The sequence below is a fragment of the Apodemus sylvaticus genome, chromosome 11 (assembly GCF_947179515.1).
Source record: "Apodemus sylvaticus chromosome 11, mApoSyl1.1, whole genome shotgun sequence".
In the NCBI taxonomy this organism is placed as follows: domain Eukaryota; kingdom Metazoa; phylum Chordata; class Mammalia; order Rodentia; family Muridae; genus Apodemus; species Apodemus sylvaticus.
In genome coordinates, this window is record NC_067482.1 from 76262436 (window position 1) to 76276556 (window position 14121).

At 41.0% G+C, this 14121-nt stretch overlaps 1 protein-coding gene across 2 annotated transcripts in view; it reads right to left on the reverse strand.

The window, feature by feature from the left end:
- Positions 1 to 14121, reverse strand: part of Htt (huntingtin) — a 144407-nt gene that overhangs the window by 111859 nt on the left and 18427 nt on the right. For both annotated transcript variants that reach the window (XM_052199621.1, XM_052199620.1), the window contains exons 3-5: positions 10307 to 10427; positions 6286 to 6345; positions 5476 to 5555 (exon numbers count right to left, since the gene is read on the reverse strand). In XM_052199621.1, the coding sequence (XP_052055581.1) occupies positions 5476 to 5555; positions 6286 to 6345; positions 10307 to 10427 (261 nt within the window). The remainder of the gene's footprint in view (positions 1 to 5475; positions 5556 to 6285; positions 6346 to 10306; positions 10428 to 14121) is intronic.

The window sequence follows — 14121 nt, forward strand, 5'->3', positions numbered from 1 at the left end:
ATGTCTACAAAATCATCCATTTCATCTAAATAGTTTTGTTGAGTATAGGCTTTTGGAGTAGGATCTGATGATTTCCTCAGTTTCCCTTTTCATTTCTGATTTTGTTAATTTGGATACTGTCTCTGTGCCCTTTAGTTAGTTTGGCTTGGGGTTTATCTATCTTGTTGATTTTCACGGAGATCCAGCTTTTGGTTTTGTTGATTCTTTTATCATTCTCTTTGTTTCTTTTTGGTTGATTTTGGCCCGGAGTTTGACTATTTTCTGCTGTCTACTCCTTTTGGATATGTTTGCTTCTTTCTGTTCTAGAACTTTCAGGTGTACTGTAAGTTGCTAAGGTAGGATCTCTCCAATTTCTTTACGAGGGCACTTGGTGCTATAAATATTCTTCTTAGCACTGCTTTCATTGTGCCCCATAAGTCTGGGTATACTGTGTCATCATTTTCACTGAATTCTAGGAAGTCTTTAACTTCTTTCTTTCCTAACCAAGTTATCATTGAGTAGAGAGCTGTTCAGTTGCCATGGGTATGTGGGGTTTCTGTTGTTTCTATTGTTATTGAAGTCTGGCCTCAGTCTGTGATGATCTGATAGGATGCATGGGATTATTCAATGTTCTTGTATCTATTGAGGCTTGTTTTGTGACAGATGATATAATCAATTTTGGAGAAGGTACCATGAGGTGCTAAGAAGAAGGCACATTCTTTTGTGCTAGGGTAAAATGTTCTATATATGTATCTGCTAAATCCATTTGATTCATAACCTCTATTAGTTTCACTATGTCTCTGTTTAGTTTCTGTTTCAATGACCTGCCCATTGGTGAGAATGGGGTGTTGAAGTCTCCCACTACTGTTGTGTGGGCTTCAATGTGTACTTTGAGCTTTAGTAACATTTCTTTGATGAATGTGGATGCCCTTGCATTTGGGCATGGATGTTCAGAATTGACACTTTCTCTTGGTGGATTTTTCCTTTGATGAATATGAAGTGTCTTTTCTCTTCTCAGTTGATAACTTTTAGTTAAAAGTCTATTTTAGCCGGGCGGTAGTGGCGCACACCTGTAATCCCAGCACTCTGGGAGGCAGAGGCATGTGGATTTCTGAGTTCGAGGCCAGCCTGGTCTACAGAGTGAGTTCCAGGACAGCCAGAGCTATACAGAGAAACCCTGTCTCGGGGAAAAAAAAAAAAAAAGTCTATTTTATTGGATATTAGGACAGCAACTCCAGCTTGTTTCTTGGGACCATTTTCTTGGAAGACTATGTTCCAGCTTTTTACTCTGAGGTAGTGTCTGTCTTTGTCACTGAGGTATATTTCCTATATGCAGCAAAATGCTGGATCCTGCTTGCATATCCAGTCTGTTAGCTTATGTCTTTTTATTGGGGATTTGAGTCTGTGAATATTGAGAGAAATTAAAGACAGATGATTGTTAGCTCCTGTTATATTTATTGTTGTAGGTGGCATTATGTACATGGCTTCTCTCCTTTTGGCTTTGTTGTGAGATGATTAATTTCTTCTTTTTTCTTTGGTGTAGGTACCTTCCTTCTGTTGGAGTTTCCCTCCTAGAATCCTCTGTAGGGCTGGATCGGTAGATAGATATTGTTTAAATTTTGTTTTGTTATAGAATATTTTAGTTTCTCCTTCTATGATTATTGAGAGTTTTGCAGAGTTTAGTAGTCTGTGTTGGAATTTGTGTTCTCCTAGGATCTACTTGACCTCTGCCCAGGCTCTTCTAGCATTTAGGGTCTCTGTTGAGAAGTCTGGTATAATTCTCTGCCTTTATATGTTACTTGGACTTTTTCCCTTACAGCTTTTAATATTCTTTCTTTGTTCTGTGCATTTAGCGTTTTGATTATTATATGCTGAGAGGATTTTCTTTTCTGGTCCAATCTAAGATCAAAACCTCAGGTGACAGCATATATTGGCAAGGATATGGAGAAAGAGAAACACTACTCCATTGCTGGTAGGATTGAAAACTCCTACAACCACTCTGGAAATCAATGTGGAGGTTCCTCAGAAAATTGGAAATAGATCTATCTAAAGACCCAGCTATACCACTCTTGGGAATATACCCAAAAGATGCCTCACCATGCCACAGGGGCACATGCTTCACTATGCTCACAGTAGCCTTATCTGTGATCTACAGAAGCTAGAACAACCCATATGTTCCACAAGAGAAGAATGGATACAGAAAATCTACCCAATGAAATACTATTTAGCTATTAAAAACAACAACATCATGAATTTTGCAGGCAAATGGAACAGGAAAATATCATCCTGAGTGAGGTAACTCAGATCCAAAAGGACATGCATGGTATATATTCACTAATAAGTGGATACTGGCCAAAAAAATTACAGAATACCTAGAATACAACCACAAAACTAAAGAAGGTTAACAAGCAGACGGGCCCAAGTGAGGATGCTTCAGTTCCACCTGGGAGAGAGAAGAAAAAAAAAAAAAAATCACAGGAGACGGAGGGAGGGACCTGAGGGGGGAAGGGGGAAGGGAAAAGGGGAACATGATCAGGTATGGGGGGGGGGGGGGCAGACGCCCTGAGGGCCAGCAGAATGAATGGAAATATGCAACCCTCTAGAAAGTACCACAGACCTGGGAGGTGAGAGACTCCAAAGCCTGACACTTACTGATATTATGGTGTACTTACAGACAGGAGCCTACCATGGTGGTCCTCTGAGAGGCCCAATAAACAGCTATCTAAGACAGATGCAGATACTTATACCCACCCACTAGACTAAAGTCGGAGACCCCTGCAGCTGAATTAGGGAAAGGCTGAAAAGAAGCTGAGGAGGAGAATGACCCCATAGGAAGACCAGCAGTCTCAACTAACCTGGACCCCTCATCTCTCTCAGACACTGAGCCACCACGCAGGCAGCATACTTGAGCTGGTCTGAGGCTCCCCAACACATATACAGAAGAGGACTGCCTGGTCTGCCTCACTAAGAGAAGTCACACCTATCCCTAAAGAGACTTGAGGCCCCAGGGAGTGGGGAGGCCTGAGGGGTTTGAGGCTGTAGGGGTGTGGGATGTGGGGGTATGGGTGGGAGACAGGAGAGGAGGAATGGGTTGAGAAACTGTGGGAGGACTGGACTGTAAAAAAAAAGATTAAAGATAAAGATTTTTAAAAAATGGGTCACATATTATAGCAATTAATAAAATATAATTTAAATAGAAAGCAATAGATTAAAAAATACTACTTTAAAACCAAAAACTGGAGGGAACAAAGAAGATAGCTTATACAGCAAGCACAGGATATGAATTCGATCCCTACCATCCACATAAGAACCCAGACATAGTGGTGCTCACTTGTAATCCCAGCACTAGCAAATCAGAAACAAGTGATCTCTGAGGTTAAGGGCCAGCCAGCCGAGTCAGATCAGCAGACTCCAGGACAGTGAAGACTGTATCTCAAAAAACAAGCTGGACAGCTCCTGAGGAACTAAGCCCAGTAATGACACCTCTGACCTCTCTACATACAGGTATTGACACATATCCTTATACAGTAACATTTGAAAAACAAAATAAAGTGTGGACATTGTTTTATTGAAAAAGCAGTGTTAAAGCTACTGTGGGCTAGCTGTTTCCTCCACACCTGGCAGGAAACAGGGTGGCTGTGGTGCCTTATACGGAGACCGTGGAGCCACAGGCAGGTGCAGAGGTCTATAGGATGGTTAGTCTGGGACCATTCCCTTTGGGAGAGAAGAAGAGAATGTCATGAGACCCCCCAAGATGCCAGTCATCACTCCTTTGTAGCACAGGGACACAACCTTAGAAGGACTGAGGTATAGAAAAGGCAAACTGACTGGAGGTAGAGCTTCAAAGCCATAGCTGCTTAGGACTTGTCCATGCCTTTGTATATAAGCCAAATAAATCTATTAATTTGGCAAGCCAGACATGATGGAACTTTGGTTTGGAAATCCAGCTTCTTTTAATTAGAAATCAGTACAAGTTTCTTTTGGGCTCCCCAAGAAAGCAGCACAATCTCTAGGGGTAAAAAAGTAGACAATTTAAATGGGGCCTTCAAACAGCAACCCATTCTTTACCTTAGAGAGAAAAACATGTGTAGAGTAAGACTGAGAAAAAGAGACAGCTGACACTGGGATGTCTGCTCTAGTGGGGCCAAGGCCCTCTTATATAGCAAGGAGGCCTACAGATACTACAATCATCTTTGTTAGGCAGACATCTGCTACAACTCAGAAGATAAGGCGGCTAGAATGTCTACATACAGAGGTGATTATTTTTCTGAGACATCAAGCTATCTTAAGGAAATAAAACCTATTTGTTTGAAGAACTAACATTGGACCAATGAGTCAATGTAGTATTTCTGAAGTGATGAGAGAGAGGGCCAGCACAGACTAAACTGTCTCTTGCCTTGAGTGAGAAATCTAGATTTTATCTAAACCACAACAGGGAATAATTAAGAGGGTTTAAGGAAGAGCCTGACAGGACAGTCACACTTTTGAACAGCTATTTTGTTTGATGTGTTGTTAACCTGGGATGTATTACCTCAATAATATGACAATTTTCAAAGTAAGGCCACTTTAGCTGGAAATGTGGAATTGTGGTAAAGTGCACACTTAAGCATGCCTAGTCTTAGCACCAAGGCCAACACAAAAACAAATACACCAGCATGGTGAAAGGAAAGGTTCTATAAAAAGAAACTTCCTTAGCGATTTCATCTCTGTGGCCACATAAAGCTCTTACTGAAACTCAATTTAAATCAAACACATCTTTGTTCTTTTAAGTGTGAAGATTTAGAGCACTCTACTACATTTCTTATAGGTAGAGTCAAGGGTCTTAGGACATAAGCAGTACATTTTACAAGCTGAGGAGAAAAGGAAAGAATTGATAGAACTCTAGTCCTGTTTCGTTACTCAAGCCACAAAGCCAGACGGGCGGGCTGACAATGGGACTCAGTGGTAAAGCATTGCCTAGCATGCAGGAGCCCTAGGATTCAATGCGTAGCACCACAGGAGTCAGGGACGATCAACAGGTTCAAATTTTATGCACAGTTCATTTACTTCTCCAACCCAAGTGCTACACAAATGCTTATTTTTCAATAATTGCTATACTAGCTGCTAATGGGATCTGGGACAACTGTCAGTCATCCGGTAAGTATTCCTTAATCGACACATTGAGTGCTCACTATATTTGTGTTGGAAATGAAGCACAGAATAGGATGGTGAGACCATGTTACTCTGGAAACATATCCCACAAGTCTCTTTGGGGAATGATGGGACAAGAAAGAAGCACATTAATAGAGGATATGAGAGTATTCCTAATAGCGATGGGTCTTTGGAAAGAAATATAAGAAAGAAATGGTGACAGTAACCAGATGGGGTACAGATAAGCAACTTAGAGTGGACAAGAATGATCTCTCAAGGGCAGACATATGCACTGGGACAAACAAGACAGGCAGGACTAGCTATTTACCAAACCAATCTTAAAAATAGTACAGAGATACAACTTACCTGCACTTCTGAGGTCGAACCAGGTGAGCCAGCTCAGCAAACCTCCAGAGGGCAGCGCGCAGACTTCGAGGAGCACCATTCTATGTGGGGTTAACAAGTGATGCGTTATATTTAAGACTCACATGCACTTTCTACAGCTAGCTCTATGGTATTGGGGCTGCTTGCATCCTCTCTTGGAGAGTTAAACAGCTCTGTTAATTTAATCAGAGAGAATCCAAATGGACAGTGTGAAATAGATGGTAACTACTTCAAAGATTTTTAAGGTCCAGAGGGCTTCAATTATAAAGATACAGTTTTGTTTTGTTTTTAAAGAGAGACAGACAGACAGACAGACAGAAAGAGAGAGAGAGAGAAGAAAGAAAGAAAGAGAGAGAGAGAGAGAGAGAGAGAGAGAGAGAGAGAGAGAGAGAGAAGGAAGGAAGGAAGGAAGGAAGGAAGGAAGGAAGGAAGGAAGGAAGGAAGGAAGGAAGGAGTTAGTTGCGGGGAGCCAGAGCTCGAGCTAAGAGCACTTGCTGCTCTTGCAAAGAACCTCAATAGGCACTGCACATACATGGGCAGAGATACATGTGCAGGCAAAACTCACACCCACATAATAAAACAAACAAATATTTTAAACAACTAAGTTGGTGTTTTAAATTTCTATTTCAATTAACAAAAAAGGAGTACATTTTTTAAAGAAAACTGAACTCCACTTCACCAAATGGCACTTCCTTCTAACAGTGTTACTTAATAACTTGCAAGATAAAAATCTCATAGGGTACGCAACAGTAAAACAATATCATAGTCTCAATAATTCAGAGAAAGACCCACCTTTTTAATTTCCTTATAGAGTTCTAACTGTAGTCGTGGAAGATTAGAATCCATCAAAGCCTGCAAAGAAATAGACTTGTTACAAAAGATATATCCTACCTAGAGTTCTAAATTCTACCCATAAAGCTGAAGGGTAACCAAAATTTCAAATTTTAAGGAAAAGTAACATAACAGTAACTAAATAAGAAGCCATATGTTAAGAAAAAAGTAAATAGATATAAAAATTACAGAATATTCTAAATATATGTCTTTACTAGGATAAAAACAGAAGATAACATTTATAACCGGGGGCTGGTGGTACATGCCTGTAATCCCAACACTTGGGAGGCAGAGGCAGGTGGATTTCTGACTTGGAGGCCAGCCTGGTCTACAGAGTGAGTTCCAGGACAGCCAGGGCTACACAGAGAAACCCTGTCTCAAAAAAAACAAAACAAACAAAAATACAAAAAAAGAAGATAACATTTGTTAATAATCAAATACTATATAATATCAAATTAAAATTGGTCCTAAGGCTTTCAAAGTAAACATTCATCTCCACTAACTCACCTGGCTAGCTCAGGTGACAGCCTCTAAGTAAGCAGGATATGGGGCTATACTTGTAGGATCTGAGCCCCTCTCTCTGACAGGGAACATGTAACAGAGAATCATCTTTTTTTAGTTCTAAACTTTCAAAATGGCGATACTCACAGCCCCCACTCCCTGACCCACCCAGGGCTCAGTCAGCTAGTCTTACAGTCCTCAGAGCTTATTTCTTGACCTTCCCTGAACACTTTGGGGCTAACTCAGAAATAAGGTATGATGGTTTGACTGAAAATGGCGTATAAGCCACAGGCCCATAGGGAATATCACTATTAGGAGGTGTGGACTTGTTAAAGGAAGTGTATCACTGGGATGGGCTTTGAGGTTTCAGATGTTCAAGACAGGGCCAATGTCAGCCTTTCTTCCTGTTGCCAGTGCAGATACAGAACTCAGTGCTCCTTCTCCAGCAGCATGTCGGCCTGCATGCTGCTATGCTTCCCACCATGATGACGGACTAAACCTCTGAACTGTGGCCCAGCCCCAACTATGTGTTTTCCTTTACAAGAGTTGCTGAAGTCATGGTTCCTATTTTATTGCCTATTAGCCATAAAATCCTAACTAAAACATAAGGTCCACGTATCTGACTTCAAGCCACTATCAAAGCTGATGACATAAAGCCCATGTTAGAGAAAAACACCCTATTCTTGTCCCTAAGAACTTTCTCTTCTAAAATGGCAAGTCAAAATATGAAAGAAAGTGACCCAGCTCTCCTTTTCAGTCACATGCAGCACCTGATATCTAGAGACCAAGGAGAGATGGTTAGTTCTGTCAACCTGACATAACCTAGATTAACTGGGAATAGTCTCCATAAGATACTGTCTAGATCAGGTTGCCCTGTGGGAATACTTGTGAGGGACTATTTCAATTGCCTTAATTGATGTGGAATGATCAAGGCTGAAAATGAGTAACACCAAGACCCAAGACAGATTAAAAGTAGAGAAAGTTAGCTGAGCAATAAACACACACACACATTTTTTCTCTGCCCTTGACTGTGGCTGTGACCAGCTGCTTTGAGTTCTAGTTGATCTGAAGTTCTAAGTCAAATTCTTTCTCCCTTCGGTTTTTGCCAGGATATTTTATCACAGCAACAGAGATGAAACTAGGACACAGGGATCACTGGACCATGAATGTCAAAGATAAAACAGAGGTGCACTTAGGAAAATTGATGCAGGAGTATAACATTCCACCAACTTTAAAAAATATCATTTTATGTGTGCCTGACTGTATGTATGTGTACAGTATGGATGTACAGTAACAAGAAGAGGTCCCCCCGAAATTTGGTTTACAAGTGGTTATATGCTTTCTTCCTGTTTCTTTGTCGTTTCTAGTCGACGGCACAGATTCCAGCTTTTACAGCCTAGCCCCGAGTCAGGCCAGTCTCATTCTTTCTCTACTGTGTATAGCTGCTTTCATGTTTCTGTCTTTTCAACTGCTGCAGTGTTGGGGGTAAGCCAGTAGGGTAGAGCAGGATCCAGTTAGGTGCATTCATGTGATAGAGGAAAAGCCAGGCAGGGTGGAGAATGGGATGGTTCAGGCCAAATGCAGAGATAGACAGCCAAAACCCAGAACATAAAGCTGCAAGCTACAACAGTGCTCTATGGCCTCAAACATGCACCAAGCCAACCTGACCGCAGCAGCTTCAGTAATAAGCCACCGCAGCAGAGAGGTGTGAAAAGAAACGCTGCTTGCATGTGAAGTAACAAGGATATGGGCAATTTAGAGTTACTTCTCTCTGCTCTTCCTAACACCCACCTGCCAAAGAGGGAACCTAGAATAGCTCTGCTTTTTGTGTGTTTTGCTTTTTAATCTCCAAAACCCCAAAAACCAAGAACTGAAATGTCAAAGACTGCCTCCTGATCCTGAATAATGACAGCAAGGGTGTCTGGACTTGGGAATAAAAAACTGAAATAAGGGCCGGGCGGTGGTGGCGCACGCCTGTAATCCCAGCACTCTGGGAGGCAGAGGTAGGCGGATTTCTGAGTTCGAGGTCAGCCTGGTCTACCAAGTGAATTCCAGGACAGCCAGGGCTACACAGAGAAATCCTGTCTCGAAAAAAACAAATCCAAAAAACCAGAAAAACAAAACAAAAACAAAACAAAAAAACAAAAACAAAAACAAAAAACAAAAAACAAACAAACAAACAAAAACTGAAATAGGAAATATGTGAGCCATGTGAGGGTCACTAACAAACCAAGTGTATAAATTCAGCGAAACCCATCCAGCCATTAGGCCAACATGAGTCACAAATACAACAACCCTATACTGGATGGTTTTTTTCTACTTGTCACAGCTGGAGTTCTTTGGAAGGAAGAACCTCAAATGAAGGGAAATGCAGTGCTACCCCTGGGTAGGTGGTGTTGGGTTGGAAAAGAAAGCAGGCTGAGCAAGCCAGTAAACACTGTTCCTCCATGGCTTCTGCTTGAGTTCCTGTGCTGGATTTCCTTTGGTCATGGTGTTTATCACATCAACAGAAAGCAAACTAAGATAGGCATCATGTGCAGGTGCTTAGGAAGCGACAGGAGCAATGTCCAGAAGACTGCCGCATCTCAACCATTCTTTAGCCTCAACAGAGATCGATGGAAACCTGAGCACCAGAGAAGCCAGCTTCTGACCACAGAGCAAGCTAACCAACAGGCCATGGACTGGTCATGGGGGAAGAATTCCTTAGGCAAGGCGATTCCACAGATCCATTAACAGAAAGTGGAAAGTAACAGTGAACTGACATACCAGGCTGTGCCATGAACCTGGGCAAAAGAAAGAATTCTATTAGCAACAGGAATGTCTCACCATACAAACACATCAACATGCTCACATATGAGCCAAAGAGACAGCTTCTATTTATAACTGTGAAAACTTAGGTTCACAAAAATTAGGTATATTCCCACCAAGTTGTTCAGTTACTAGGTGAAAGAAATCGTTCTGCCTGGGCCTGGAGAACCACAGAGAAAACTGCAGCAGGTCCTCTGAAACCATGTTCTGTAGCAGACAAGTCATCCTGAGAAAAGTGGACTTCCTTTGAAAGGAAAAGAGAGGATAACTGCATGGCCAGTTTATAAAACATGGCACTTTATAAAGAAGGACCCAGGAAGGAAGTGAAAGGGCTATTCTGCTTTAACACTGAGAGAGGGAAATGACCGTTGTTAGGCAAGAGTTTCTGGTTCATCCAAAAGGTAGGATTATGAGAAAAATACCCTTCAAGAAGAGCGAAGAGATAGTGTCGCAAACAGTGATCTAATCTTCAGGACTGAGACTCAAATCAAGAAGGAGAGGGGCAGAAGGAATATGAAGGCCCAAAGAAAAAGGATCTGTTCACGGGAACAGAAACGGGAGATATGCGTTCTCCTTACTTATCTTTTTTTTTTGGTTTTTTTTTTTTTTTTTTTTTTGGATTTGGTTTTTTCAGGAGCACACCCGAACCATGACTGTCATTGTGGGCACTTACTTTGATGACTTTGTTGAGGCACTCATCAGCCACCATTCTGACGTCTGACTCCGCATCATCACTGCACAGCAAAAACAGTTCCATAGCGATGCCCAAGAGTTTCTGAAATTCTGGAGAATTTCTATGTGAAAAAGAGAGAGAGAGAAAGGCTGCCGTCACCATGGGGGAGCTGAGAGAACTGATGACAAAATGCAAAGAGCAAGCTTTATGGAATTTTAGAATAAGAAAGAACATTTCATAAAAATTAAGGATATCTGCATAAAGGTGGACTGTGGCGAACAGCATATTGGTACTGATCCCCTCTTCTTTTTAAGACTTCATTTAAACACCTTTAAAAGATACTGTCTAGGATTCTGAAATCTCAGGTAATCACCTGCTTTGTAGAAAGGTTGCGTTTACTTTTAGATAGTATCCTTGAAGTCCTGAAAAACCAGCAAGCCGGCACACTTCATTTCTTTTTAATCTTACTTTCAATGTGCTTCAAGGCCCAAGTACACTTCTCTAGATTATTCCACAGGATCACAGGCTTTTCTGTTGCAAGAAACAGAATACTAGTACCACAAAAGCTGGATCTGGGTACTATTTGTGAAGTATTTTAGTGAGTTTAGTTGAGAGCACCTGTTTTCTATGTCATGCTACAACAAGCCCACCCATTAAAAGAAGAGGCTGGCGAGCTATGTGAGTGGAACTCTAAGCAGACTGTTGTACTAGAATCTTATTCTAAAGGACTCTGATCTATACGGTCACCTTCTCTTTCATCTCTAAAAAGAAAAAAAGTTCTAGCACGTGATTTTAATCCCAACACCAGATAGGCAGAGGCAGGGGGGATCTTTATGAGTTCTAGGCAAGGTAGACCTACATAATGAAACTCTGTCTCAAAAGGAGTTGAAAGACATCCATAATCCTAAGAGAAGGAAAAGCGATCAATAATGCTCAATGCATACAGAGCAAAAAGACATGGCATTCAGCAATGCCATAGACTTTATAGGTAAGGAATACAGTAATAAACTAGGATGTAAGGAGCAAAGTCTGATGCTAGAGACTTTCCCTCAGACATCAGTCTTAGCAGTGCCAAAACAGGTTAATGGCAGATCTAAGCATGAGCTCAGGATTCCTTCTAGTAGCATCAATATAGAAAGAGGTAAGGTTAATTATTCAACAAACCTATCCAAAATATAATTTCTACATGTAGTCAGTAAATAACTTAACAACAGGCCTGCCTGATAATCTGATTTCAATATTCAGAACATATATCATGAAAAGAGAGAAACAACACATGAAAGTTGGTCTCTGACTTACACACAAGTACTGTCAATACACACCCATTGACATAACACTCACAAAAATCAACCAATCAGCATAAAACAAAGAAGAAAGAAAGAAAGAGAAAAAGACAAAAGAAAGAGAGAAAAAAGAAAAAGAAAATGAAAGAGAAAAAGAAAAAGAAAGAGAAAGAGAAAAAGAAAAAGGAAAAGAACAGACTGTGCTGTATAGTAAGCTCTTTCAGAGTCAGGAAATCTGAGGAATGCTTGTTATGACTCAAGAAGTGGATGGGCATGGTAGCACATGCCTTTAATCTCAGTACTCAGGGGGAGAAAGTAGGAAATCTCTGTGAGTTCAAGGCCAAATTGATCTACATAGTAAATTTAAGGACTGACAGGGCTAAAGAAACTCCATTTCAGAAAACAAACAAACAAACAGAAAAACTCAGGAAGTAAACAACTCAGAAGTCTTAGGAACTCCCCGAAATTTATCAGGTTTATAATGACCCTCTGTGCCCAAGTGTGCTGGCTAGTTTTATGTCAGCTTGACACAAGCTAGAATCATTTTAGAAAAGGAAATTTCAACAGATAAAATGCCCTTGCCAGTTTGGTCTATAGTGGTTTTTTTAAATTAATGATTGATGTGGGAGGACCTAATTTGTTGTGGGTGATGCCAAGCCTGGGCTGGTGGTTCTGGGAGCTATAAGGAGGCAGAGCAAAACATGAGAGGGCTCCAGTAAGCAGCACTCCTCCATTATCTCTGTTATCAGTTCCTTCCCTGACTTCCTTCAGTGATGGACTGTGTGGTAGAAGTATAAGGAGAAATAAACCCTTCCCTCCCCAAGTTGCTTTTATTCACAACAATAGAAATCCTGATAAGACACCTGGGTAGTAAGTAGTAGTAAGTATAAGGAGTAAGGACTGTTGCGGGAGGGAGACTGCTGAAATGTTAAAGTCTAAGTTGTACAGAGAGTTCCAGGGTTCTAGCTTTAGTGAGCTGTCTCCCATGCCAGGGTGGGATTTTGGTGATACACTGCCTTTTAAGTCATCCATGATCGTATACATTAATAATAACCTATATGTAACCACTCACCCATACCACTATAAGTAACCCTTATGCATTCACTGATTCACCAAGCTGGATTTTAGAGGCATCAATACTTTGGTCTGTTATTGCTTCCCTATGGGTTGAGTAAACATTTGTTCATATCTCCCCAAAAACAGTACCATGGAACAGCTGTTGCATTCATGAGATATATATCTGTAACCTCAGCACTCAAGCAGCACGGGCAAGAGGATCACTAGTTCTGGATCAGTACATAATCTTGTCTTGGGGGGCGGGAGGGGGTTAGAGTTGACATACTCGAGTGTAGTCATAAGACAAAGAGACAGGGAGAGAGAGAAAGAGAGACAGAGACAGAGAGACAGAGAGAGACAGACAAACAGACAGGTCTCATGATTATCCATCTGCCAGCATAGATGCTATTTCCACTGCTCTTCAATCCTTTGGATAGATCCAGATTCTATCTGATATCATTTTCTATCTGCTTGAAACACTTCCTTTAAAATGTCTTAAACTCATTGCTTGTCAGACAGAAGGTACTCCTCAGTGGTATGTCTGAAAACCTCTTTAGTTCACCTTTTCATTTGACGTGCGGTTTTTACTGAGGAGAGAATGAATGCCTTGCAGCTGGCACTTCCCTGGATTTGGCAGGCATTTCCTATGAGAAGTAGGCTATTTCCTTATTTTAGTTCAAGCTCAGCCTTTTTCCTGTCTTATTTCTTCTTCCCATACCCTCAACCTTTTGCTTCTTAGACATAAAAAAATAGTTAAACTGTTGTAATGTTTCTTACACTTTTTTAGTGTTTCTGTAAGCTAACCTAGTTTAATTTCTGGGCCAATATTAACTAATTGTTCTTGTTACAATTGTAACTCCTACACTTTGTTGCATTTCTGATTGATTTTTACTGTGGTCAGATTTTGTTTTTAAGACAGTATTTCTCTCTGTCTCTATTGTGGCTCCAAGTGACAAAAATTCTGATGATTTTGGTTGCCAACATGAATGGTGACAATGTCCTATTTATTTCATCACTGCTATGGCTGCTATAGCAAAATACCACAGACTGGCTGGCTTGAAGCACAACATAATCTCTCTCCCAGCTCTGGTAACTGAAGTCCATGCTGGCACACAAGACAAGTGGAAGACTGGAAGAGAAGAGAACAGAGGTGCCATGTTTCCCTTCCCACACCTTATCCTCTGAGTCTTTACCATCTGGCTGTTCCTGAGCTATACTCTTTGTAGCAAGCCAGAAAATGTTAGTATTTTCCTGAGTTCCACAAGCCACCCTAACACACCACAAACTCCTCAACCTTAAAGATGAATGTCATACAAATCTCAGATTAGTCACTCAGTGGCCTCCCACAAGCCGATGACTGGTACATGAAGAACAATCCATGAGACAAAGCTGTATAACTTTGTGGGATGTGACATTAATTCCAAGAAAACACTGAATTAACCTACTAAAATGCAGTTTCAGAATGGGGACTAGCTC